Genomic DNA, 27,803 nt, shown 5'->3' on the forward strand with positions numbered 1-27,803 from the left:
GGCGCTTCCGGTCGGCGGAGCCTGGGCGGCCCGGGCGGCTGCAGCGGCGGCGGAGTGGCGGGATGGCGGGCGCCGCGAGCGAGTCGCGCTTCGCGGGGCTGTCGCTGATGCAGCTGCACGAGCTGCTGGAGGACGACGCGCAGCTGGGCGACATGGTCCGGGGGATGGAGGAGGTGAGCGCCTTGGGACCGGGCGCGGGGCCGCGGGGCCGCGGGGTGGGTGGGTGGGTGGGTGGGGGGTGCTGGGCCGGCGCGCTGGCAGCCAGAGTGGGGCCCTGAAGCGAGGCCTGGGGGCCACGGAGGGGCCCAGGCCGGCTTGAGACGGGGATCGGAGCCTAGAACCGGGACATCGCGGGGTCCTGGGGGCCCGGGCCGGCGGCCGGGAGAGGCAGCGAGGGCGCAGAGATGGGGTGGGCAGCTGTGGAGGGAGGGGACAGCAGTTGCGTCTCCCCAAGGACTGGAGGGGGGCCAAGGCAGGTCGATTCGGCCCGGGTTTGGGGTCGCTTCGGAGGGGAAGGGTTGGGAAAGTCGCAGGGGCCCTGGAGCCGGTTCCTGCGGGCGGGATCTGGGGCTAGCCGGAGTTGACGGACCGTTCCTAGATGGGCGTGTGGGGAGCAAGGGATCTGTGGCCCAGGTTAGGATGGGGTTCTGAGAGGGGTCCTCGGGAGTTCAGAGGCCCCAGGCCACAGACAGCCAGGCTCGGGGTGGGCAGGGACCCAGTGCTCCCGGCTCCCCAAGTGCCCCTTCCCGTGAGAGCGGCCTTAGCAGAGTTGGATCGGGAGTTTCTTCCTTTGCTTGTTCTGTGACCGGTCTGTGGGTAGCAAGAGGATCCCTTTCCCCAGGCATCCCGGCCTCCGGGGAAAGAAGGGATGAGGGGAATTGTATAGCATGGCTGGCTGTGCCCCCACAGTTGTCCGCCCACCTCTTGGGGTTCCTGAAATTGCTTCTGGCAACAGAGTAAATGAGGGGGGCTGGGAGCTGACTGCTGACCCACCCCCCCCTTCTCTCCTAGTCCAGGGCCTGCCCAGCCTCTGGAAGGCATGTGCCCGCCCATGTTTCTGGTTATCTTCCTCCACACCTCGCCTGTGGTTTGCCCTGAGGAGTGACTGACTTCACCCTTAGTAGTACTTCCCTTTCCCCTTCTCTCCCAACTGGTCCTGACTCTGATGTGATGGGCTGAGCCTGGGGCTGTCTGATCCAGCTCTCCCTAGCCCACCTACCTCCTTTGTCTGGGAAGTCTGAGCTTCCCTATGCCCGCAGTGCCTAGTTTTCCCTCCTGCCCGAAGCTGGTGTAAGGGGCTTTTGGCTGGCTTTCCGAAGAGGGATTGTTCAGCACCCAGCCAGCCCCCTTCCAAGGGGGCTTGTAAGAAGGTTGTACATTCAGAATCCCTGGAAAACCCTCAACAGATCATTGTCTGCCTCGACAGAGAGGCCACTGTAGTGAGATGGTATCAGTCTTTCCATTAATACGCCCCTTGTATTCACGGGCTTTGCAGCTTGGCACATAAACGCTGCTCGGAGATACAATTTACCAGTTTGTGGTATCCATGCGGCGCTTTCCATTTCAGAGAATTAGGAGACAAAATCCATCTTTCTTGACTGAATGAGAATTCCGTGTCTGCACAAGAAAGGACAATCCTGTCTTCGCTTCTCTGCAGTTTCTGGGAGATGTTTTTTTGCTTGGCTGTTGGCAGAATGTCTTTCTAGTTTAATAATAAAATGATAGGTATGCTTTTCAGCATGTGACCCTGCCTGTAAGCTGCTGCTTTGCGGTGTGTGACTGACTATTCTGTTTCAGTCAGAACAGCTACTGGAACTCTGTAGGTGGGATATTTAATCAAATAAACTGCTATTTAGCGGAGGGATCGATGGGGGGTGACTTTGACTTCCCATGTGTCCTCTCCCTAAAAACCTGGAGATTGTTTTTGATGTTGTTGTGATTGGGTTTTTTGAGACAGGGTTTCTCTGTGAAACAGTCCTAGCTGTCCTGGAACTTGCTTTGGAGACGAGGCTGGCCTCGAACTCACAGAGATCCACCTGCCTCTGCCTCCCGAGTGCTGGGATTACAGGCATGTGCCCCACTCACACCCAGCTGAAACCTGGAGATTATAATCTGGCAGCATTTTAAATTTCTTAGTAATAGTGTCCTTCTTACCATACATAGTACCATATGGAAATACTGAGGACCGACGGACCCCACCTGAGTAGACCACATAGTAATTTGTGAAGGTGTCATGATTTGAAAACAAGGAAAAAACTCGAAAACCAAAATACCTGGTTTGCAAACCTAGTTATTCCCCTCACTGGACAGTGTCATGAATTTGTTTATTTTGGCATGGTTTCAAGCGAATATTCTGTGAACCATCCACTCCTGACCAAATGGAGTATTTATGATAAAGTGTTAAGGAGCATTCCGGCTTTGGTATCGTAGACTGTGGACTGGACTTGGCTGCTCTTGAGCTGTGTGATTGTAGGCAGTTCACTGCACCTCTCTGAACAGCTCCGGGGACGGACAGTATGATGGTAAGGGTCAGGTGAGATGTGACTTTTAAACACCTAACAGTGGTGTGGTTAGTGTTTGGCATTCAGTAACAGTAGTTGCTGGAACTGGAACCCTGTTGGTAAGGTACCTGCTGTGGTCACACGGGCCTTCATTCAATCTCCAGAACCCGTGTAAAAGCCAGGGGTGCTGCTGGGGAGACAGGAGGCTCCTGGGGTACACCAGCCAGCCAGTCTAGCTAAACGGGTGAACTGCAGGCCTGTGAGGGACGCTCATAAAACAAGGTGGACTGCTCTTGAGGAGGCAAGATATACCCCAGGTAGGAACACCCGAGGTGGGAACACCCTAGAGGTTTTCCTCTGGCATCCACACTCTTGTATGCATGTTGCCCTGTGTATGTATGCACATATGTGTGTGTGTGTACACACACAGAGTAAATACCTAGGGTTCTCTTTTTGAAAGAATAATTGATGTCACCCCAACAGATGAATAGGGCCTCATTTTAAAATTTTTAAGGTAAATTTAGACTTGCCAGTAGCCTAGAAAACATTTGACCTTTTTATAGTCGAAAGGGTTGTGTGGCTCAGTCAGTGGCTCCAGGAAGCCTTGGGGAGTGGACAGGCCCTTTCTCAGCAAGGGCTCTAGGAAGCTGAAATGAAGACTCTCTTTCTCTGTCTTTAAACTGGCAGAAGGAAGTGTCTTAAATTGTAGAGTGAGGCTTCCCCCTGCCTGAGGGGGTGTTTTGTGGCTGCTGTAAAGTGTGGCTTGTTGAAGACATTCCCTTTAGGCTTAACTGCAGTGGGCCTTGTGTTTGCTTACACTATTTTAATTGCAGTGTGTGAGTTTTGGGAGGCTCCGGACATTAAAATGATGTCGTGCTCTAGGCGCCCCGGGCCCTGTGTGTTTTCCCTTTTCCTGTCTTCCTGTCCATTATGCTGCTCACTAAATGCAGACGTCGTTAGTGGGCCTTCTCATCTTTGGGTGGGGGAAACAGTGTGCTTATGTGAGTGAGACAGGGTCTTTTTACATAGCCCTGGCTGTCCTGGAACTTACTCTGTAGACCAGGCAGGCCCATAGATCCACCTGCTTCTGCCTCCCTAGTGGCTGGGATTAAAGGCGTGCGCCATCTCACCTGGCTGAAGTTTTTTTTTCTCTCTTTTTTTAAAGTACAAATGGATGTCGATGTCCAAGTGAGGGTCAGAGAACAACCCTTTCCTTCCTCCGTGGGGTGGAGGAGTTGAACTCAGGCTTGTACAGCAAGGGCCTCTGTTGCCTAAACCAGTGGTTCTCAACCTGTGGGTCAGGACCCTCTGGAGGTTGGGTGATGACCAAGGGTCATGCCTAAGACGATGGGAAAACACGGATATTTACAATTCATAACAGTAGCAAGATTACAGTCCTGAAGTAGCTGTGAAAATCATTTCATGGTTGGGGATCACAGGGCTAGGAAGGTTGAGAACCACTGCCCTAAACCATCTCATTGGCCTCCTTTCTTTCTTTAACTTATTTTTACATGGCAGTGGAATGTGCCTTTATCTGTCCACATGGACCCTGTTGACTGGCAAGGCACTCCCATAAAAGGAGGTTGCTTGGGGGACTAGGCAAGCACACGGGACCTCTTGGGTCACTTCTCCATGTCTTCTAAGGAAATGCTGCCTGATCTACACCAGCTAACCATCTCACAGAGGATTCAAGTTCCTCAGCTTTGCTCCTGTGGGAATGAAAGGGTCAGCACACAGAAATGCTGGGCCCCTGAAAAGACACTGTTTTGTGGAAAATAAAGAACTCTCGCCTGGAAGAGGCCGCTTCCTTGAGGCTGTTAGGCCTTGATTTGTGTGACAAGCAGCTACTGCCCCAGTCATAATGGCTCATTGAAATGGAACGCTAACCCGGGACTCCTTGGGAACACACAGACTGAATCATTGCTGGTGGGCCCTGGTTTTTTTAGAAACCGAGATTTGAACTTGCTGAGGTTAGTTATACAGTGGTCTCACTCTGTAGCCCCGGCTGTCCTGGACTGACTATATGAGCCAGGCTGGCCTCAAACTCAGAGATCCTCCTGGGGGCTGGGATTAAAGGTGTGGGCCATCACGTCTGGCTTTTTAAAATAGCAGGGTTGCAGTTTTATGGCAAGAGTCACATGACTGGGTGACTGCCTTTAAGTTACTTCAAGTCGTTGTGCTTCAGTTTTCTCGACTTTTAAGGAGAGTGGTGGTGCCCACCGTTAGGGTTTTGTATGACTCAGAGGGAGTGTTCCCTAGAGGCCACCCCCCTTTCTTAGAGCTTTTCTGAATTGGTAGATTGAAGCTTGTGGATTGTCACAGATTTGAGACCGGATTGGACTCCAGTGTAAGGAAACTATTCCCCCAGGAAGGAAAGAGCCTAGGGTCTGAGTTGCACCAGCCTGATACCTCTTGTTACCTGAGCATGCACTTCCCTGTAGAGCTCTCCCTGCTCCCTCAGTCACAGACATGTTCCTTGTCCCTTAGCCTCCTCATCGGCGTCATCTATGGCATTCGATACCCATTTCATAAGCTGGCCACTTCCCTGTGGCCATGTTCCACTCTGGCATCAGCGTAATGCCTGACAAAAAGGATGTCCCCATCAGTGTCACCGTGAGCAGTGGCGTGGCTTCAGTGATGAGGGGGGGGAGGCGCTCCTGTAGGTGGGAAGGGAGAAAGATACCTGTTGGAATGTAGGGCTCTAGCAGGGCGCCTCCAGGGCAGGAGAAGTGTGTGCCACTCTGGAGCTCCCCAGAACCACCTCCCTGAGGTTCTGACCTCAGCCTGCCTTGAGTGCTTGGAAATCAAAGGGACTGTAAGGTTTGAATGACTGCTAGGTAATTAGTGTGTCCTCAGGAGCTAGGAGGTGCCATTGACTAGCTGGGAGAAGAGCCCGGAATTCAGTGACCCCATTTTGACATCCTCTTACTGTGCTTCTGTCTGACTGACCTGAAGAAGAACTAGATGCACTGAACTTGACCTGCAGTGGCTGTGCCCCTGAGCTGAGGAAGGCCAGCTGTGTTGTTCATGAGGCCCTCACCGCAGTGTTTGTGGTGGACGTTGCCATGGGGATTCATGCCAAGCACGGTGCAAGGTTATCTACAAAGACTCAGCAGCACTGGCGCCCATAACATGCTGAGACTAGAGTTGTGTTTGGCTGTTTTCCCCTTGGCCGTCACCTGGAAGAACTGTCTTTACTGGCAGGACAGAGGGAGGGAGACAAGGCTCTGTGGGACTTCTTCAGGGAGAAGAATGGAATCCCAGATGCGATGCACTTGGCTTTGTTCTCCTGGGTGGTATGACTAACTCTCACTGAGCAACCTCAGTTGGCCTGGAACTCACTGTGTAGACTGAAGGACTCCAGCAGGCCCGACTACAGCAAACATGTCACCAACAGGTTTTTGCCTTTTACCGCTCTCTCCCATTCCTTCTTCCTTGCTAAACTGTTAGATTACATTCTGTCTGTTTGTTTCTTTCCAAGACAGGGTTTCTCTGTGTACCCCAGGCTGTCCACTCTATAGACCAGGCTGGCCTCGAACTCCCAGAGATCCACTCGCCTCTGCCTCCCGAGTGCTGGGATTAAAGGTGTGTGCCACCATTGCCCTGCTAGATAACATTCCTAAAGCTAGCCACCAAGGTCCATTCCCTTATCTGGCCACTTCCCCCTCCTGAGGCTGACCACCAAGGTCCAGCTATCAAAGTATTGAAGTCCTGCAATCAAAAGCCACCTTTGGCTCCCCTAATTATTAGCATGCCCATTTGACTTAACATACCCTAATTAGCTTAAACACCCCATCCTAACACGGGGTTCCCTTTTTCCTTTACAAACTGCCAAGTCTCCTCTATCCAGAGGCAGTCCTTTGTCCCTCCGGACAAATACCCCCTCCTTTCCTCCCTCACCCCTGTCTTCCCTCTCTCTCTCGTTCCTCTTCCCGTCTCCTGTCTTTGTCTCTTGTTCCCTGCCCTCTGCCCCTCTGGGCAAATAAATCTCCTTTGTGCTGAGAACTTGGTCTTGGGGTGTCTTGGGTGGATTTGAAGGTCCTTTTGTAATCTGGTGTGATCCCAAACTCGCCTCCCTGCCTCTGCCTCCCGAGTGCTGGGATTAGAGGTGTGCACCAGCACCCCTGCTGTTTCCTTTAGGTGTGTGCCTGTGGGGGGGTCAGAGGACAGCTGAGGGGGGGGTTCTTCCTACCCATAGGTCCCAGCGGTTGAAGTCACTTTGTTGTCTTGTTTACATGCTCAGCCATCTGGCTGGCCACCTAATTCTTTTAAATCAAAGCTTTTGTTATCTCCAAGGGTTAACGAATGGCCTCTTGAGACTGTGTTCGTGTCCATAGCCCAGTGCCCAGCGTGGTGGAGGACACAGTGGGTGCCAATTAATGTTTGCCTACAGACAGCTGGTTTCATTCGTGTGGCCCTATGTGGGTTCAAGGAGGTTTATTCATTTACTCAGCCTTTGTAGGAAACCTGTTGTGTGCTCCTCTGGGGACGGGAAACTAGTTAAGCCACAGCTTCCTTTTTCTTTTGTTTGTGGGGCCGGGGATAGAGCCCAGTGCCTTCCACACGCCAGCCAGGTGCTCCCCATCAAACTGGACCCTCAGCCCCCGATTTTCATCTTTTAGCAACATGCTTGTGTACGTGGAGCTAAATCCACAAGAAGTACTGGAACTTAACACGCCCTAGGCAGGGGAGACCCAGGAAGCCTTTGGGGCATGGGGGAAGGTCAGCAGAGTGCTTCCTGGAGGAGACAGGGCCTCAGCTGTAATTCTGAGGCTGAGGTAGAGTTACCTAGGTAATAAGGGAGTGGGCTCTAGGGCCCGGGGGTGGACAGCAGGAACTAAGACTGAGGAGAGGCATGTGCAGTGATGTACTAACATGGCTAAAGGGACCAGTGCTGGGCTGAGGGAGGCAGGCTGCACCAGATGGTCTTACAGGCCACTAGGGTAAGGAGCTTGGCCTGATCCTCTAGAGAGCCACTACAGGATTTAAGCCAGGGAGTGTGCGGCTGGCTGCCCTTGACATTTATGTAGATGATTTTGGTGTGCATTGTGGGAGTGTGGGGGATGGACTGGAGGGGATAAGATTAGGAAGCATGGAGATCAGTTAGGAGGCTGAAAGATAAAATTGAACCTTGAGCAGCCAAAACAGTGGGCTTCAGGGCCAGAGACTGCACTCCCTCCCAGCAAAGCTCGCTGGGTCTTGTTTTGCCCAGATGGAGTAACAGTGAACTGTCGTGTGTGTCTGTCCGTCACACATTACAGAGGGATTCAGTAGAAAGCTAATAAAGCCATATGTGTTTGTGTGTGTCAGCAAGAAAATGGCAGGAAAAGAGAAGGCATAAGTTATAAAAACTACGGAAATAGGAAGGTCAACCTTACGTGTATATGTATGCATTTGCTTTTTTGTGGTGGCAGGGAGGAAGACAGCATCTTGCTATGTAGCCCAGGCTAGCCTCAGACTGGTGCCCTTCCTGCCTAGGTGTCAGGAGTTCTAGGACCACAGGTGTCGCTAGCTACCATGTGTGGTAGGAAGGGCAGGGGAAGGGTAGGAGATTGAGACAAGATTTTCGGTGCAAGAAAACTTTGGGGCGAGTTTCCCAAATACTAGCTTCCCCACTGTTAACATGGTGATAGTATCAACCATAGCATCCTAAAACGGATGTCGTGGCGTCTACCTGTTACCCCAGCTGTGGGAAGCTTGGGGAGGGTATGAGTTAAGGCTAGACAGGATGACATAGTTGAGACCTTTTATTTAACAAAAGATAGGGGGCTGTTTTGTATAAAAGGGGCTGTAGTTCAGATGGTGTGCATTTAATCCCCAGCATCAGATACACAGTATGGAGAGTCTGTGTGGTCCTAGCATTTGGGAGCTGGAGACAGGAGGAGCAGGCATTCAAGACCAAATCAGCTGTGTAGGGAGACTGCTGCCGGGCTGGGAAAAGAACGGGAAGAAAGGCATCCTATTTAGTTATCCCGAGGATTAAATAAGCTAGACTGTATTAGCTAACGTGGCACCTGATGGTAATAAGACAGTACATTGAAAGACCTTTCCTGTAGTTAACACAGAGTGTGGGGCCATTTGATCTGACAGACATTTCCCTCTGGCATTAATTCCCAGAATCTTAATTCTTGGTGGTGATTACACAGCTCTCAGCAAATAGAGTTGGGGAAATGGTGGTTAATGGGCTGGAGAGAGGCTGCTTTGTTTCCTTCTAGGCAGGGTGCGGTGAGTGGGATGGGGGACCCCTTAGGGGGTTAGGAGGATGTGAGATGAAGTTCTGGAGGCTGTGCACCTGTGTGCAGTATTCTATTTTTCTGATTGTAGTAGACTCCTGGGTCCCTGGGGCCTACTGTGGGATAAATGACATCTGCTGCTACCACCCCAGGGCCCTGGGCTATCAGTGGCAGGCAGAGTTAGTTGTGTGTGAGGTGTCTCTAATGAATTCTGTGGCATGGAGGAAGGCTACGTGAGTTTTGGACTCTGTTTCAGGAGGGAAGTAGCTTGTGTGTGTTCTTTCTGACAGGTCAGGGCACATCTTCAAGGCTCTCTCCTGTCACCATGTGGGTCCAGGGATTGGAGTTGAGGCCATCAGGCTGCTGGCCAGGTCATCCTACCAGCCCCCAAAGCATAAGAGTTTCAGTGGCTACTTGACATCTTGTGTCTTTGTCCTAATTCGTGTATTTCTGGATATTCAGGTGGCTCTTCCCCATCAAACATTTTGTAATTAGCATCTTTGAATTTGTTAAGTGGCATTTAGCTTTTTTTTTTTTTTTTAATTCCCTTTCTTTGCAATGGGTTAGTATTGGGGCTTTGGTGATGACTCGCTTGTTAAGATCACTTACTGCAGAGGACTTGGGCTTTAAGTCTTTGAGGGTGTGACCCCAAAGGGACTTGTGGGACCCTGGCTCTTCCTTGCTCTTCTGCTTCCTGGCCATGAGGTGAATAGTTTTTGTGTCGCCGAGTGTGTCTGGGTGTGCTGTGGCCATCTGGTCCCCTCTACCAGAGGCCTGAGGCAGTGTGTCAGCCCTGCTAGGGACAAGAACCACGCAAGTGTGAGCAGCTAAAACAAAGCACCCCTTTATAAGCTGATTAATGGGGGGGTGGGGGGCGGGTTGTTATAGTGATGGGAAGTCAGGAATCAGGATGGCTTAGGTATCTGGTTCTCTATATGAAACAACTAGATTTCTGTTAAGAAACTTAGAGTAATCTAGAGAGCAGTAGTTTCTCTTTTGACTTTTTAACTACCCAAAAGGTGGGGGTGGGGGGACCAAACACCTGATTAGAATAGGATTTTCTCATTTATACTGAAGTGAGCATGGGTAGTCAAAGTCATGAGGGTAAAGCTTATTAAACGGGATTCAGAGTCGGGTAGAAAGGTCACATCAAGATACATAGTAAAGAGAAGGGCAGAGTCATCACAAGACAGTCTTACTTGGCATAAACCCAGGGTCCCCCGGATACGAAGCTGAGAACTGCCCCCACACCATCTCTTGAAGTTGTGGGTAAGAGGAAATGGGACAGAAAGCTGAGGTGCTTTGGTGGTGGCCCTGAACAGGAACCACTAAGGAAACGGGGTTCCAGGCGTGCAGTGGCGTTCCCTCGTAGTCCCAGCTACTGGAGAGGCCGGGAGAGGAGGGTCACTGAGCCCTATGTGTCTGGGTAAGACAGGTAGGACCTGTCCCCTGCAAAGGGACAAAGAAATTAAAAAGGTGGGGGTTAGAAACTTTAGTAGCTGAATTTTTAAAAAGGTGGACAGGGGAGAGGAGAGTTTTCATTTTTAAATTACCACAGAAGTAGCCTGGTTGTGGTAGCACATGGCTTTAACCCCAGCACTCAGGAGGCAGAGGCAGGAGGGTCTTTGTGAGTTCAAAGCCATCCTGGTCTACAGAGTGAGTTCCAGGACAGCCAGGGCTACACAGAAAAACTCTGTCTTGAAAATCAACAAACAAACAAAACAAAATCACCGCAGAAGCTATAGACTGAGACCTCCCCACTTCACTAGGTGTCCCAGCAATTCTATGTCTGTTTTTGTCGTCAGCAAAAGTGGCTGGCAGGCCAGTGAGAGGCTCAGCGGGTAACAGCAGTTGACAACCTGAATTTGATTCCCAGAGCCCACATGGTGCAAATGAAGTCCCAGAAATTGTGTGCATATTATCTCACCTCGTGCATATCCCCCGGCATGTCTCACACCTGGGATGTGCCTGTCTACCCATTTGCAGTTCTACTTGCTCACGCTTGTGTGTGCACTTAAAAGTTTGTAAAAGGTGTGGTAACGTGCCTGTCGTCCTAACCACTTAGGAGGCTGATGTTATGATATTGGATGCTGGGATCCTCGCTGGCCAGGCCAAGGTGGCCCCTCGGGTGAGGGAAACATGCTGGGCAGATGCAGCAGTGGGCTGTGGTAAGTGAACAGTCACTCACACCCCAGGTGCTGCATCCACGAGGAGAGAGTTCATTTGATAGAAAGATAGAAAGAAAGAGATGGGGGGAGAGGGGTCGAGGGGGCACCCCTCGTAGGAATGGATTGAGAGATGGGGGAGGAGCAGTTTCCCTTTGTAAAGGAGACTTTTACATCAGGATGCTGGGTGAGTCTCCAAGGGGTGAGTCAGAATGCTACCATTCCCGGATCCCTGATTGCAGTATCGAAACAGCTGATGAGGGAAGATCATTGGAGCTCAGAGGTTAAAGACCAGCAGTGCGGTGACACCTCATTCAGGACAGATGAATGAATGAATGAATGAATGAATGAATGAATGAATACATACATACATACATACATACATACATACATACAGCCAGATGTGGTGGCGCACGCCTTTAATCCCACTGCTTGAGAGGCAGGAGGCTATGAGTTCGAGGCCAGCCTGGTCTACATAGTGAGTCCCAGGACAGCCAGGGTTATGTAGAGAGACCTGTCTCAAAAAACCTACATATTAGGAAGTGTGACACCCTCCACCCGTCCTGGTGAGCCTGACGATTCTGCTGCTCTCCGAGCAGCCACATGCTAACCAAGGGCCAACTATGTGTGTTGTCGGACCTCTCCATGCTGGCTTTATTTGCTTAGTAATTATGCAGCTGATAACTCTTAGTAACTCTCCAGCTGATGAACTGTGAGTGGAAGGAGGAAGGAAGGGCTGCTTCTATGAAGACCAAGCCGTGTGCCTTAGAAAGCGCTGATAACAAAGGCTTTTTTTTTAGGTTTTTTGAGACAAGAGTTTCTCTGTGTAGCTTTGCACCTTTCCTGGAACTCACTTTGGAGACCAGGCTGGCCTTGAACTCAGAGATGGCCTGCCTCTGCCTTCTGAGTGCTGGGATTCAAGGCGTGCGCCGCTGCCACCACCACCGCCTGGCAAGCTGGTGGTGGTGCACGCCCTTTTTTTGTTTTGTTTTTTGGAGCTGAGGATTGAACCCAGGGCCTTGCGCTTGTTGGTTCTAATTATGTACAGAATTCTCAGGCTTAGTCGAAGTTGGCATTCAGTGGTCTGGATCTATCTATCTCTCTCTCTCTCTCTCTCTCTCTCTCTCTGTCACGTACACACACACACACACACACACACACACACACACACACACACACGATTTTAGGGACACAGGGACAAGGGCAGTTAGCATGGTGATCAGTGTGGGTGTTCCATCCTGCCTTCCCGCCCCCCTTCCTTCCTGCTTCCACCCAGGGTTGGTGTCACCATAAAGCAGGTTGCTCTAGTCAGGTCACGTCTCAAAGTGGGTACCAGGTATCAGAGCCACCAAATCTGTCATATTCCCTGCTCCCTACACCATATCCAAGTAATTCCAAGTTGCAATCAGTTGCTTTTTTTTTTTTTTTCTTCAACACAGGGTTTCTCTGTGTAGCTTTGGTGCCTGTCCTGGACTAGCTAGCTCTGTAGCCCAGGCTGGCCTCGAACTCACAAAGATCCACCTGCCTCTGCCTCCCGAGTGCTGGGATTAAAGGCGTGCGCCACCCTCACGCCCCAGCCCCCCAGCCTGAGCTTGCTTATTTTTGTTTGAATAATAGGAAATAAGTTTTCTAGGAAACGGCAAGCCCTGGTTTGTCAGTCCTGCCAGAACGAGGACACCAGCAAACTGTGTGTCCCAGAGTTAGTTTATTTCTTCTCTGGGACTGGTTCCATTGTTTTCAAGCCTCCACATTTGCATTTCTGTGAGCTCTTCTTCAAGTCAGTGGCATCCTGATCTTTAGCCACACGGGATGGGACTGAGTTCAGAGATCATTACCTGCTCCTTTCTAAGAAAGCAGCTTCCATCCCCCCCCCCCTTTTTTTTTGAGACAGGGTTTCTCTGTAGCTTTGGAGCCTGTCCTGGATCTCGCTCTGTAGACCAGGCTGGCCTTGAACTCAGAGATCCGCCTGCCTCTGCCTCCCGAGTGCTGGGATTCAAGGCGTGTGCCACTACCGCACGGCTTGACAGCTTTACTTAAAAAAAAAAAAAAAAAGAAGTGATTGAGAGCTTGTGGTCCTTTAGTGTGTGTATATGTGTTTTCTTTGAGACAGGGTCTCACTCTGTAGTTCTGACTATACTGTACTGGAACTCACTCTGTAGACCAGGCTGGCCTTGAACTCACAGAGATCCGCCTGCCTCTGCCTCCTGAGTGCTGGGATTACAGGCGTGCGCCACCGCCGCCCAGGAAGCCTTGGTTCTCAGCCGAGTTGGTGGAGCTTTTGATAAGCAGCTGGTGAGTTCCTTCCTGAGTGGGCTGTCGTCTTGGAGATGGTTTCACACAACCCCCGGGACAGTTGTATTTTAGGACAGTTTCATAATGTTCTGCAGCTCTGCACTGAGTTTCTGTACAGTCCGATCTTCCCTCCAGTCACGGTGTCAAGCAGCCTGACTCTGCAACTGTGAGGGTCTTCTCAGGAAAGCAGAGGGAGATCTGAATTGAAATAGGCCGCATCAGACTGCTGTAGCAGACCTGGGGGGGGGGGGGGCTCCCCTGTGGGCTCGGATCACAGGCCTATGAAAACCCAAGTCAGTTGGGGGCTGGCATCTGTCTTTCTGAATGGGAGATGAATTTGAACTTTCTAATAACCACGGGGGCAGCAAGATGTCTCAGAGGGTGAAGGTGACTGTCTCCAAGTCTTAGGACCACCTGAGTGTGACGATAGAATGAGAGAGAACCAGCTGTCCGAGTTGTCTTCTGACTTCCCTCACGTACACACACACACACTATGTAATAGAAAAATAACAAGCAGGCAGCGGTGGCACATGCCTTTTACTCCAGCACTCAGGAGGCAGAGGCAGGTGGATCTTTGTGAGTTCGAGGCCAGCCTGGTCTACAGAGGGAGATCCAGGACAGGCACCAAAACTACACAGAGAAACCCTGTCTCAAAAAAAAAAGTAATAATACTAATACTATAAATAATACTAATAATAACCTGATGTGGCTGGAGAGATGACTGAGGTTAAGAACACACACAGCTCCTGCCCCAGCACCAGCCCTCACTCGTAGGTACCTACACACAGACACACATGAACACACAATTAGAAAGAACCCCACAACATAAAGCCTGCGGCCTGGTGATTGGCGTTCAGAAGAATGGATGCGAGCCGGCAAATGCGGCCTGGTGAAAGAAGCCGCAGAGCACGTGCCCCCGGGATGCAGACCGCCGCCGTTTCTCTGTTACTGGGTCTGCACTCGGGACGCAGACCACCGCCGGTTTCTGTGTTGCCGGGTCTGCAGGCCTGCAGTACTTAAGGACTCATGCAGTCCCAACCCCTTGCTGTGAATGTGGGCAGAGTGGAGCAAAAGCCGAGGTGTGCTCTTCCTCATTGTGTTACAGAGAGCTTTAAATTGATCACAAGTGGCAAAAGTCAAATGAAAGTGGTCACCTGACCATGACCTCACTGACTGGACAGTTTTAGGGTGTTATGTGGATGCTCACTCCCTCCCAGAAGTTGGTTTCCTTTGCTTGGCTTTTGTTTTTTTGGTCTTTTGAGACAAAAAGTCTCACACTGTAATCAAGCAATCCTCCTGCCTCAGCCTGGGGGTGCTGGGATGACAGGCATAAGCCGCCATGCTTGTTTCAAAAGTTGTCTTTAAAGGGGGGCAGGAAAGGGAAAGACCGTGTTGTTCCTGTGTCAGTTGTTTCTCACGTGACCAAGGAAGGCAGCAAGCTCTGCCGAGTTCAGCCGCCGCATGCAGGTGATGGCTGGTGGTGAAGAAAGGGTCAGTTTTAGGGAGTGATTGCTGCATGAGTCAGGGTTGCAGAATTCCTCAGCACGGCTCCGAGTGCTGGGATCAGAGGTTCGCCACCATCCTGGCACACACCGCACTCTTAAGGGTGAACGACAGGGTGCTGCTTTAAGATTCTTTAAAAGTGAAGTGTGGTGATCCAGTGTGGACGGACGGGTCCTCTGGTGTGGGCAGGACTCTGCTTCAGTGTGCAGCCCTTTACACGGATCTGGGATAGGTTGCACGTGGCTGCATCATTCTCTGTGGCTGCTTTGTGTGTGGAAATACAAACGTTAAAGACTCAAGTGGGAGTGAATTCTGGGTGGCTGTTAGAACTTGGAAGTGGAGGGTAGTGAACTCAGGTCTCCATTTGTTCCTGGCCAAACCACGCAGAAAACACACTTAGCCAAAACCTTCCACGGCATCCCAGAAGGGCACAGAAGCCAACTAGAAGTTGGCACATACGGAAATGTGTGGCCACCGTGAAGCTTTCAGTCAGCTCCTGAAGCTCCATGATCACGTCTGCTTGGTTTCCCCTCCGCCGTCCCGGCTTTCACTCGGGCACGGTGCTGTTGGACAAGGCCCACACTGCTAGTGACAAGACACACCCCGGGACTGGGCCAGTGCCCAGCTAGCGGAGCCTCTGCACACGATGGTCTTGACCACGAGACTGCATGTCTGGTCTGCTTCCAGATCATGGTCTGCTTGATGTGCGTCCTGTGTGTTTCTTGAACGAGCGAGGGAATGAACTAATGACCAGTCACTGAGTTGGAGCATGTTGTGACTGACCAGGATGAGCAATTGCTTGTGGCTTTTAAAAATACACCTTCAAATAAAGTAGAATTACACACTTCCCCCCTCCCTTTCCTCCCTCCTCAGATCGACGGCTCTGCTTTAGTTAGTGTTGTTGCACGCTTGTGTCTGTGTGCGCATTTCTGTTCTGTGTGGGGCGTCAGCGCTGACCACCGAAAGGCAACCAGTAAGGGCGTCTGTCCTTGCAGGAGGCTGCTTCTCTTCCCCACAGTCATTATCTGCGTGGTTCTTTGTTTAGGGCCGGGACCCCGTGAAGCTTCTGGTTTTTTAAATAAATGGGTAACTTACAGTGGCCTTGGGGCTGCCATGGTAACTCGGCTTTCAAATGGAGCCTTGCAAGTGGGGAGGGTTGACCATCAGCTGGCAGGGGTCACCGAGCCACCGCTTGTCTCGTGTGCTGGGGTCTGTCTTGGCAATCACCAACATAATCATACTCTTTCCCTTTATTTCTAGCTGTGGCAAACCAGGATGACAGGCAGTCACCGACATTAATCTATAATGCCACCCAAACTGTAGACAGTTAAAGACTCCACCCTTTGGAGGAGCTGGTGTGTGTGTGTGTGTGTGTGTGTGTGTGTGTGTGTGTGTGTGTGTGCGCGCGCGCGCGCGCGCACATGCATACTACACAGGTGCGGTTCGATGCTTTTTGTTCTTTAAGACAGGATCTAGCTCTGCAGCTCTGGCTGGCCTTGGACTTGCAGCTGTCCTGTATCTGGAGTGTTGGGATCACACAAGGAGCATCACACAGGGCATGTGGTTGTGCTCTGAAGGGGGCACACCACATAGGAAAAGCAGGCTTCTGGCCAGACACGGGCATACTAAATGGGGGGATTCCCGGTGGGAAAGGGAATGCTGAGATTCCTCTCTGGAGTGTAGCAGGAATCTTAAAGAGTCTTATTAATAAAGTCAAACTTGAGGTCATTTATTGGGGTGAATGCTGGAAAATCAGAGAAGCAGAACAAGCCACAGCTACCTCCACCTCGCCAGGTCCCCAGCTGATCCTGGTTACTCAGACTGGATGCCTCTCAGTTCTCATCCAGAATGAATCTCAGCTGAACTGTGTTGCTCAAAGCCTAAAAGCTTAACCAGCTAAATGCTTAATCAGCCAAATGCTTCTAGTTTCTGGTCTTCATGCCTTATATATCTTTCTACTTTCTGCCATTACTCCCTGGGATTAAAGGTGTGTGTCACCATGTCTGGCAGTTTCCAATGTGGCCTTGAACTCACGAAGATCCAGAGGTATTTCTGCCTCTGGAATGCTAGGATTAAAGGTGTAAGTTCCACCACCTAACCTCTATGCTTGATATTGTGGCTTTTCGGTTCTCTGACCCCAGATAAGTTTATTGGGGTGCACAATATTTTGGGGAACACAATTCCACCACACTGGGGATGAGTTTGGGAGGGAGAGCCTGGGTGATCTGCTGCATCTCCTTGTGAGAAGCACCCACCCTTCTTCCATCTTAGAGGCATATAGTTCAGTCGGTTGAGTTTGAGGAACAGCGGGAACCAGGGTACACCTGGGGGACTAGTGCCCTGTGGCCTCAAAACAGGAATGTGTGTGGCACAGTCCTGGGGCCAGGAGCCTGATAGGCCTGTGGTCCTTGGAGGGTCTAGAAGAACTCTGGAAGAGGCCACAAAGAGCATTGAGGGTGAGGGTCTGGTTCGGGGTGGGGCCCGCTCAGTTTAGATAAAGGCAGCTCAGAGCCATTGCCAGGCTTGGCAGAGGTGTGGGCAGGACAGTGGGGACCTAGGAGTCATGTGAACAAACCTGGTGGGAAGTGTCACATCTGCCGGGAGTGGGACTCTGCCTATTGCCCAGTAACATGTTTGCTTGTTAAATACAGCAAGGTTGCACACCTTGTGCGTACACCATCCTGCAGAGAGTGGTCAGAGGTGACCCAGCTGGGTCCCCAGTGCTCACTGGACTTGCATCATATGACAGACTTCCAGGACTGTCAACAACTTCCAGCTAGACTGTGGTGGCGCAGTGCCTGGGAGGCAGAGGCAGGCGGATCTGCCTGGTCTACAGAGCGAGTTCCAGGACAGTCACCAAAACTACAGAGAAACCCTGTGTGGAAAAATGAAAGAGAGAGAGAGACTTTCCATTCACTTGGTCGTATTTGCTCATGTGGCTCAGCAGTGCAGTTGGGTTGTCCTGCTGAGGTCATCCTGTGTAAAGGGGAGTCAGGGATTGCCTGCCTGCCTGCCTGCCTGCCTGCCAGGGGTAGTTTTCCATGAAAAAGACAGTTTGGAGACGCGACAGACTCGCCTGCCTTAGCATCGAGGAAGACATGGTTATAATTACAGTCGGGGGAGCCAAGCCCTGGCCAGCTTGGGTCAGAACGCCATATTAGAGAAGTAGCTGGTTTGGACAGTGTCCACTGGAAACTTGGCCTTTGACCCGGTCCTAGCCAGCAGGGCTTCAGGGAGTCCCGTGTCTCTGTCCCCGTCTGTCTCCCATCTGTAAGCATGGTGCGGGCACAGGGAGCTTACATCTGTCTGCTTCTTGCAGGGTTTATTTCTAATGGGTCTCTTCATTTCAGTCAGTGTCATTTTTGGTGTGTCGTGTGTGCATGTGTGTGTGCGCCTGCGTGTGTGCGTGCACGTGCACTGCTGGAAGCCAGCGACCAGCACTGGGGTTTGCATTCTCCCCTTATCCTTTGAGGCTAGGTCTCTCATTGAACCTGGAGCTCACCAACTGGCTGGCCCGTGAGCCCCAGGGGCTGCCTGCTTCTCACCTCAGCACTGGAGTTATAGCCTGTGAGAGACACCTGGCTCCTGCATGGGCACTGGGCATCTGAACCCAGTCCTCAGGCCCTTTACCTGTGGACTTTCTCCAGCTGCCCCTCCCCCTTCATCTTTAAAGGGAGGCTTTTTATTTCCCCAGGGGGTCTGCCTTCTGTCTGCACTAACATCAGAAAGGTGGGGCTTTGTTTATGTTTGTTTTTATTGTAAGGAAATGACTTGTTTCTCTGTTAAAATGAATCAAGTGATTAACAACAAAAAAAATCAAGTGGTAGTTCAAATTAGAAAGAGTTTGGAAGTGAACTGATTGCACCAGGCCGGGGCGGCCATGTTCACTAACTCTGGGCAGATGGCCTGGACAGCCTTGCTGCAGCTCAGGGGCAGAAGTGGCCATGCAAATGGGCCCTGATCAATGTCACGCACCGATCATTTTCCTGTAGGAGGAAAGGGAAGCCGAAGTGAAACTGAACATTTACAGAAATGGTCCTTCACCACAGAGAAATGGTTTCCTGAAAAGATTTCTTTATGGTTAAGAAGGAGGATGGCCGTGGGAAAAGATCCAGGGCTCTGGCCACTGCCGGTCTCAGTTGGCGTGACACATGCCGCCGCTGTCAGGAGGACAAGGGTGCGAACAACTTGGATTCTTTTTGAGCCTGACGTTTGCTAAGTGGACATCCCTCTGTGTTCTCAGATCCGTTACTGGGCCAGGGTGGTCCTGCTGAACTTCCCTGCTCCCTCCATCCTGCCCCATCTCTGCCAAAGTTACAAAAGCTAGGAAAAGAAGGTCCGCCTGGCCACGGCATTCCCGACCCTTGTCCTCTGGAGGTTGGGGACGTTCTCTGGGTGGCCACTTAGGATTTGCCCTTACTTGTTCACATAAAAGCCACCAGCTGGCCCAGAGGGTATATAAAAATTACAGCCAGTTTAACAGCCCGGCTGCCATCGGTGGGAGTTTGTTGGCTGCTTTTATTGGTGGGTGGCTCTGGCGTGCACTCCAGGCAGATTGCCTTGTTTTTAGCACAGGCTTCCTTGTGTTTCCTACCAGGACGTTGTGCTATGTAGGGCAAGTGGTCCTGACTGTACCCTGTGGGAACAAGGTATTTTTGATTTGCATTTCATAGAGAAACTAAAGTGGTGTGTCTCAGTTTAGCCGCATGGTGAGATCCCCTGAGCATTTGGGAAAGTGCCTGGGATCTTTGCCTGGGCCCCTCCAGATATCGGCTGGTAGTGGTTGGTGTGGATTTAGGGTGTGTGTAGCTTAACGCATGCTAGGCAGGTGCTCTGCTGATGGGCAGCCGCTGTGTGAGCTGCATTTAAGGACGCCAAGGCAAGTACTTGATGTCACCTTTCCCACGCCCGCCTCAAGACCCCGAGTCCGCTGTGTTGCTATTACTAAGAACTTCTAGGGACATTCTGCTTTGGAAACTACCCACAGTGTGTGACCCCACATGCCCCAGATAGGCTTAGACTCAAGTGACATTCTTAGAGAGCTTGACGGACGCACAAAGCTCTTGAGCACAGTGCCCTGGGTCCCTTGACAACAGCTCACTTTTTCCTACTCTGTATTTTGTTACCGTTAGCATTGTTGGATGGCGTCATGGAACCCAGGGCATTGCACACGATTAACCAGCAAGCGGATGGTTTTTGGTTTGTTTGTAGAGGGGGCGGGCATACGCACTGGTAGATCAGATTTGACTGAGTGGTCCCTGTGTCCTGAGGTCTGTTGTGCCAAGCACCATCTAGTAGCTTGGGTTTTGATGGGACGTGACAGATGGTGAGCAAGAAGAGCCATTTCTTACTGTGGAAAGTGGCAGTGGATGGCTGTGAGTTTAGGACAGTCGGAAGCCTCTGAGCAAGAGCGTGAAGAGCAGGCCTGCTCCAGAGCCTGTTCTCAGCCAACGGGAAGAGGCAGGAGTGGCTTACAAAGAGGGTGGAAGACACGGTTCCATTGATGTCACTTTCCTGAGAGTATTCATTCCTGTTCTCCTGTTCTCCTGAGTTTTCTCGGCCTACCTTAGGCCTGGAAGAGGGTGGCTTTTCAGCAAATGCTTATAGAACGAAGAGTTACAGTGTCAGTATTGGCGTGTGTAAGCCACATGACGACGGTGGTTCATGGTGTCTCCATCTCTGTACCTGGGAAGCCGAGGCAGGACGATTGTGAGTTTGTGGCCAGCCTGGCCTACACAGTGAGACCCTGTCTCAAAAAAACCCAAGACTAACAGTGCAGTGCTCCAGGCCTGGGAGCCATGTCCTGGCGCTCACCTTGGCCTTGAACATGGCCCCTGCCTCTCATAAGGCAACGTGGGTGTGTGTGTGGGGCACAGCAGTTTGTTTGCTTATGACCAAGCTTGATTGAAACCATAGATTGAAATGCTAGATGTAAGATGCAGCTCCTCATCTACCACATCCCCCAGTGGTAGATTCTGGCAAAGTTACATTCTCACAGCCAGGGTGTTGACCCTGGTCCCAACTGGATACAGAATGGAGATGTCTTCACCAATCAGAGGTTGTCTGCAGAGCCCTCTGCCTCTTCACAAACTCCACACCTCTCCGTTTTGGATGTATAGAATCGTGGGATACATGGCCCTTCAGGGTTGGATTTTTTTCACTGCTTGTGATTTCCTAGGTTTTTATTCGGGTTGTTCTGAGTATGAGTGTGCTCTCCCTTTTCATTGCCGAATAGTATTCCATGGATATGTCACAGCTGACTTCTTCAAGTTTTAGATTATTTTGAGCAAGTCTACTGGAAAATTCAAGTGCAGAAGTGTGTGTGTGTGTGTGTGTGTGTGTGTGTGTGTGTGTGTGTGTACACGAGCTTTTGTTTCTCTGGATGAATGCCTAGAAGTACAGTTTCTGGGTCAGATGGTATTTCCATGTTTAGTTTCATAAGTGCCAGAGTGGATGGATGTACACCATTTATTCTTGTTGGGTCTCCCCAGCAGCTTGACAATGGAAGGAAAGACTCACGTGGCCTCAGTCCACAGAGCCCGCAGAGAGCTCGGGGTGCCTCTGGGGTAGATGGGACCCAGGAGCCCTACCTGCCTCCCAGGGACCCTCCTTACAGTACCATTTTCCCTTGCTGGGCTCTCCCTGCTTGCTTAAGCAGCAGAGAGATAAAAGTATATTCCCGCTTAATCAGCCTTGGGGGTGCTGCAGGCTCTTGTTTTACAGTGTTGAGATGGGGGGGTGGTGTCAAGTGGCTTTGGGACTGATTTTGGAGGACTGTGGTCTTTAGTTTAGGGCCCATGGTCCTAGCCGAACAAGTGCCTCGTGCGTGGGGATCAGGTACCCAGTATTCAAGGGTCTTTCCTGTGTTCTAGAAGTTCCCTGTCTCTGCTGTGTGTGAGCCGTGTGCGAGTGTACTGTGCAATCCCACCCTGTACCTGGTGGGAGGTGGGGGAGCAGAGGACTAGATACAGAATGCGGACAGGAAGGAAGTCTTAGCAAAAATAGCCTGGGTGGGGTGGCAGACAGTTTTCCTGGGAAAACCGATGGCTGGATGGGGTTGGAGAGCTGCTGCCAGAGATGCAGACATGTCGCCTTGGGGAGGGTGAACTTAGAAGGCAGGCAGTGAGGTAGTGAGCAGGCTGGGTAAAGGAAGCATGTCACGAGTGAGGAAATAGGGAAATAGTCTTTGAACAGACTGTGGCCAATCTTTGTCCTTAACCCCTCACAGCCTCCTACCCCAAGGTCCGCACAGCCAGCTGTCGGTATCTGTCAGCCAGAGAGCCTCGAGTCAGTGAGGAGAAGCCTGGTGGGTGGGCACACTTACCATTTCCCTGTGGGTTGGCTTTGCTAATGGGATGACCCAGGAGCGGGGCCGCTGGGCGTGGGAAACATGGGAGAAGCGGTCACTGTAAACACAATTCTCTCTCCACCCGGCTGGGCTCCTTTGATCTGGGGCTGATGAACCATACGTTGGCATCCTGCCAGCTTAGACCCCTCTGATAAAAGTGGCCCTGATTTCCTCTGCAGCAGCAGGAGCTTGCTCTGGACAGCTCTGCCTGCGCCGGCACAGCTGTTCGGTTCCGCCAGCACAGCAGCAGCTGTACAGAATTCAAGTCACAGTGCCGCCATGGACGCCAGAGTCCTGCGCTGAACCGTCGGGAGGGAAGCGGGCCTTACCCTTCGTGAATGGCAGAGGGGCAGGAGTCTCTGCCCAGCACGTGGAGCCATCTGGGAGAGCGGGCAGGGCGGGGCTGGGGGAGGCTCTGGGGGCACCTAGCACTTGCCTAGCACTTGCCCATGAACTAAGCTCTGTGGGTCTCACCAGCCTGTGTATTTCTTGCAGACGCAGACTGTTCAGCTTAACAAAGACATGACACTGGCTAGCAACCGGAGCCTGGCAGAGGCCAACCTTTCGTACCAGCCCCAACTGGATGCTCAGAAAGCTCGCCTGACCCAAAAATACCAGGAACTCCAGGTTCTCTTTGAGGCCTATCAGATAAAGAAGACCAAGCTAGGTAACTCTCTTCAGGCGAGCTTTCGAGACTAAAGAGTCGAAGGAAGGGTACATAGTTCAAGTGATAACCCTGCCAGGAAAATGACCTGAAAAAACCTGAGGCCTCGACAAAAGACTGTGCCATAATGAGCAGTGGGGTGTGTACAACCACACTGCTGGTTCAGGGACTGCTCCAGGTAGCGTAGAAGAGGCAGCCTTCTGAGTCCTGGTGGTCAGCCAGAGAGCCTATCACTGCAGCGTCGTGCAGAGACGGAGTGTGTGTGTGTGTGCGTGTGTGTGTGCTCTCGAAAGGTAGAACCTTGCTGCTTCTACTTCCCAAGTGCTGGAATTGCAGGTGTAAATCAGCAACCTCAGCACTTCTTACAGGTTCATTGGGGCGTTAGAATAAGAAACCTTGGGGAGGCCAGGCATAGTGGCGCACGCCTTTAATCCCGGCACTCGGGGAGCAGAGGCAGGAGGATCTCTGTGAGTTCGAGGCCAGTCTGGTCTACAGAGTGAGTTCCAGGCGAGTCAGGGCTACATAGTGAGACCCTGTCTCAAAAATGAAAACCAAAATCGCCTCCTTAGTGGTGGCTGGTGTTTGTTCTAGTTCCTTCTGTCTCTAACATCAGTAAAGTTAGCAACACCCACCCAGAAAGGCAGAAGAATTGAGAAGACTAGAAATACCAAGTGCTAGATTGGGACACTATCTTGGAAGAGCTTCTTGGCCCAGCCTTCTGATACACACAGTACATTCTGTGACTCAGGGACACCTGGGCATGTACCCGTGGAAGGGATGCCATGTCCATGATCAGCACAAACATTGGGTTTTTGTTTGTTTGGTTTTTGTTTTGGTATAATCATTAAGTTGAAGACTAGTCTTAAGTGTCCATCTGCAGAGTGAGTGCTGGGGCATGGTGTGTATGCAGTGGGATGGCAGCTTTGAAAAGAAATGAATCTCCGATACATCTAGAGTCTAGACTGGGCAGGGAGATGATGCTGAGCTGAGGCCAGTAGCCAGAGCACACTCTGGCTGCAGAGCCAGGACAGCCTCGTCTGCTGCAGAGGCCAACCCTGAAAATGGAAGGGAGAATGGACATGGTGGTGCCTTCGGGGATGGCTTTTCTGGCCTGACCTGGTAGGGGTAGTACTCGGGTTTTATTCATATGGTGTGTGTTTAAGATTGATTTTTTATGTAGGTGTCCGTGTGAATGTATATTAGCTGATGTGGGTGCTAGGAGCCGAACCCAGGTCCTCTGGAGGAGCAAGAAGGTGTTCTTAACTCCGCCTTCTCTCCAGTCCTCGCACGATTTTTAGTCTAAGACCCGAGGCTTGAGTGTGTGCTGGATTAAGGCGTCATTCAAAACTGGGACCCGATAAGAGGAAAGGTAGGAAGTGCTCCTTTGAATGGCGGCACAAGCCTGCCGCCGCCACAGGAGGTGGACTTGAAGGTTCAGGCCACCTGGCCAGTTTAGTGAGATCCTATCTTATCGTAGGAGCGGGTGGGGTGCAGATAGAGCTCAGTGGCAGACTGCCCGCCTTTTGCACGTGAAGCTCCTGTTTAGCCCTTAGTGCTGGAGAAAGCCACACGTGGGAAGCAGCCAGCTCCTGACAGATGCTGGCCTGCGCTCTAAGGTGGGGTGCTGGCCTGCTCTGCCTCCTGGAGCCCGTTCCTTGCATGCAGCCCCTCTGGTGTATTTGAGGCTTGACGTTCAGACCCTGGAAAGTCTGCTCCTGTTACCTTCCTTGTTAAAATGACTTTCTCGGTGGTGCACGCCTTTAATCCCAGCACTCTGGAGGCAGGCTGATCTCGGAGTTCTAGGACAGCCAGGGCTACTCAGAAAACCAACCAAACACACGCTTTATCTAGCAAGGAAATGGAAAGCATCTTAGTGGGATGTCCTGCCCTCATGCCCTCGTGTTTTGCTTTCCCAGATAAACAGTCGAACAGTGCTTCCTTGGAGACTCTGTTAGCACTTCTTCAAGCAGAAGGAGCCAAGATTGAGGAAGACACTGAGGTAAGGTGGGGCGACCTTGGGGGAATACCTCGGGCCGCATTTCTGGGTCACCTCGTTCAGTCAGTGGACCTGTTTCCTTCAGGACACGGGAGCCCCACACCTCCACTGCCAACAGATGGCACTTCCCAAGCACACGGGGCTGAGGGCAAGTGGGGATATTGGCCTCTGGCTAGAGAACGTGCTAGCGCTGACCCAGAGGAGGGTGTGTATGATGCTCTGCCAGTCTTTTAGATGCCAGTGGCTGAGGCGTCTGCTGTGGTCAGTGAGTCAGCTGGTCACTGCAGAGCCTTTCAGACACGGCTGGCTGAATACATGGTCAGAGCCCTGTCAGGGAGGAAGTGAGTCAGGGCTGGCGCAGGGCGCCCAGGTCAGGCTATGCTGGTCTGACTAACCGTTAGGCTTTGGTGGGCCCTGGTAGCCACAAGCAGGGTTCTCTGCTGCTGATCTGTTCGGGTGAGTCATTTGGCCAGGTGCAGCCAGGTGGAAACCAGAGGGCAGAGCCTGGGCCGTGGCCATCTCTGGAGGAGAGAGCTGGTGGCCCAGGACTGTGTCGTCGTAAGGCCAGCCCTGCCAGCCCTGCCACCTGTCTGTTGCCACCTCATCTTCCTGTGACTCTGCTTGGTGAAGGCGCCTGCCAGCATCACCCAGACCCAGGCGCACCTCCAGGGTGTGCCGCTCTGAGCCCATGGCAGAAGACGGGCATTGAGGAATATTCCTGGACGGGGGTGGGGGTGAGGGATGGGCGGGTGCTGCAGGGAACGGAGAACCCCTTTCCCATTGCCTGGACTGTGAAGGGAGCTTGCTTCCTAACAGCTGGCTGGCCTGTCTTCTAACCAGGTTTCTCCTCCTGCTTCTTGTAGAACATGGCGGAGAAGTTTCTGGATGGAGAGCTTCCTCTAGATGCCTTCATCGACGTCTACCAGAGCAAGCGGAAGCTGGCGCACATGCGACGCGTCAAAGTGGAGAAGCTCCAGGAGCTGGTGCTGAAGGGACAGAGACTCCCACAGGCCGGGGCCCCAGTAGCACCCAGGGTGCCCGAGCCATCAGCTGCCACCCCCCTGCCCTATCCCCCTCTGGAGGCCACCGGCCTGCCTTCTGTCGTGCCTCGCCGCATCCCCCCACCTCCACCCCCGGTGCCTGCAGGACACATAGCCACCCCATTCACTGCTGCCATGGGCTCAGGACAGGCGTCTGCATACCCAGGATTACAGTGTCCACCTCTGCCCCCCAGGGTGGGCCTTCCCTCTCAGCAAGGATTCTCTGCACAATTGGTGTCGCCATACCCGCCAGCCCTGCCCCAGAGACCCCCTCCACGGCTGGCTCCACACCAGCCAGGCTTCATCCTCCAGTGAGCTCCGGGGTCTCTTCTTCCTGCAAGACACCCTTTGCCTGCCATGCCAAGCTCTGCAAATGTAGGCTGTGGAGTCCAGCATCTGGGCCAGTGGCGTGGGTGCCCTGGGCCAGGGTGTCCATCTGATTTTAGAACTGTAGGGCCATGGTAAGTAATAGAGAACGAGTCTTGTGGACCAAGGGAGTTCTGTTTGTGCCTGGCCACAGGCCGTTGATCACATCAGTCTGTGTTCTGGGTGTGATTTCTAAGTATCTAGTGTTGATGGACTTGAGCGTTTGGGAGGATAAACCTCCCCTCCAGTTGAGAATCAATGCCTCCTGTTGCAGCTTTATTTAATAAGCATGGTTAATTAGATCTGTTTTATTTTCAAGTCTTGGTCCACAGCTGCTGTGGTAAAGGCTGGTTTGCACTGGCCAGCCTGGGACATGCGCCCACAGCCAGGCCTTGCCGGCAGCCATCCGTCATCGATTCTCCCTCCCGCCAGACTGGATGGCCTCTGGTTCAGAACCGTGAGCAGACTTTGCACTTGGCTGCTGTGTGCAGAGGCCGGGAGATTTGCACAGCACAGTCCTCAGCCCTCCCCTCCCACCTCATGACGGTTTCTGTGAAAAAAATACTCAGTGTTTTTACTACACTTGTAATTTTCCTGTTTTATATTCGGAAAGAAAACTTTTCTGACTCTCTCAAGACCATTCAGGGAAACTTTTTTTAAAAAACGCAGATACTGTTTCGAGCTGGTTCAAAATGCAGATTTATTGAGTGCCGCTTCCCGTTGGGAGAGCAGGTCACGGTCACATCCGTCAGTGCCCGTGCTGTGCCTTAGCTTCCCCTGGTGCCAGGGCTCAGAGGCCTGCAGTGTGCCAGCCATGGCTGCCCTGTTGGGCCCACAGTCAGGCGGGGCCCTGGCGGGTCTCCCTGCTGTGATAGGTCCGAGAAAACCCATCCATCTTCAACCAGGTACTCCTGGGCAGTGTTTGATGATGCCGCCGCCCGTGCTGCGGTGTTGGCCAAGGGCATGGGAGGGCTTTGGGGAAAGCCTCCCCCCCCACCCACGGGATTGTCAGCAGCGGCTCCTTCCTCTCTGGGATCTCATCTGCCACTGCCATGTGCAGAGTTCCCAGGGCCCAGGAGGGGTAGGGGCAGCACCCATCCCTGCTCCCAGAAGAGGGCCCTGTGCCTGTTGGTAGGGCCATTTCCTTCCCCCTGCCAGCTGGCTGCTACCCAAGGTGACCGAGCCAAGGCAGAGCTGATTAGAGAGCCTGTCCCTGGCAGGGCCACCAGCCTTTGTCCCCAAGTCGTGTACTCTGACCGTGGACTTGGACTCCTCCCCACTGGAACTAGTCAGTAAAGAGACAAAGCTGTGTGCCACCTTGACTCCTCTGCCACCAATGCTATCAGGAGTGCCCAGTACCCGGTCACGGGCTGCAGCCACCCGGGGGCTCCAGGTGGATGTGGTGAAGGGGCTGCCAGGCTGACCGCCATCACTGCCCAGAGCCATCGCTGGCACCAGGGTTGTAAAGCTGTAGAACTCTTAATAAATTGAGAATTATTCTTTTCAGTTTGTTGCATTTCTTACTTCATTTTTCTTCCAGCCTGCCACTGCTTTACCTGGGGATGTTCGTGACATGGTTCTAGAATGTCAGTGACCACTGGTCCAGCGGGGGCAGGGACTGTTGTTGGATTTCAAACAAAAGCCTCATGGCTAGGCAGAGGCAGGAGGATTGCCGAGTTCCAGGCCAGCAAGGGC

At 52.2% G+C, this 27,803-nt stretch overlaps 1 protein-coding gene across 1 annotated transcript; it reads left to right on the forward strand.

Moving 5' to 3' along the window:
- On the forward strand, nucleotides 1-27,614 carry Vps37b (VPS37B subunit of ESCRT-I). The gene is made up of 4 exons (XM_036172461.1): nucleotides 1-173; nucleotides 22,538-22,709; nucleotides 24,623-24,705; nucleotides 25,566-27,614. The coding sequence occupies exons 1-4, from the start codon at nucleotides 63-65 to the stop codon at nucleotides 26,055-26,057; spliced, it is 858 nt and encodes a 285-aa protein (XP_036028354.1). The 5' UTR covers nucleotides 1-62; the 3' UTR covers nucleotides 26,058-27,614.
- The last annotated feature ends 189 nt before the right edge of the window (nucleotides 27,615-27,803 follow it).

Source organism: Onychomys torridus, chromosome 22 (genome assembly GCF_903995425.1).
Source record: "Onychomys torridus chromosome 22, mOncTor1.1, whole genome shotgun sequence".
Classification (NCBI taxonomy): domain Eukaryota; kingdom Metazoa; phylum Chordata; class Mammalia; order Rodentia; family Cricetidae; genus Onychomys; species Onychomys torridus.

Excerpts from the sequence above, each read along its gene's own strand:
- Vps37b (XM_036172461.1), top strand. The coding sequence starts at position 63 with ATGGCGGGCGCCGCGAGCGAGTCGCGCTTCGCGGGGCTGTCGCTGATG. Across the intron at positions 174-22,537 it reads TGGTCCGGGGGATGGAGGAG|ACGCAGACTGTTCAGCTTAA; the intron begins GTGAGCGCCTTG and ends TATTTCTTGCAG. Across the intron at positions 22,710-24,622 it reads GATAAAGAAGACCAAGCTAG|ATAAACAGTCGAACAGTGCT; the intron begins GTAACTCTCTTC and ends TTGCTTTCCCAG.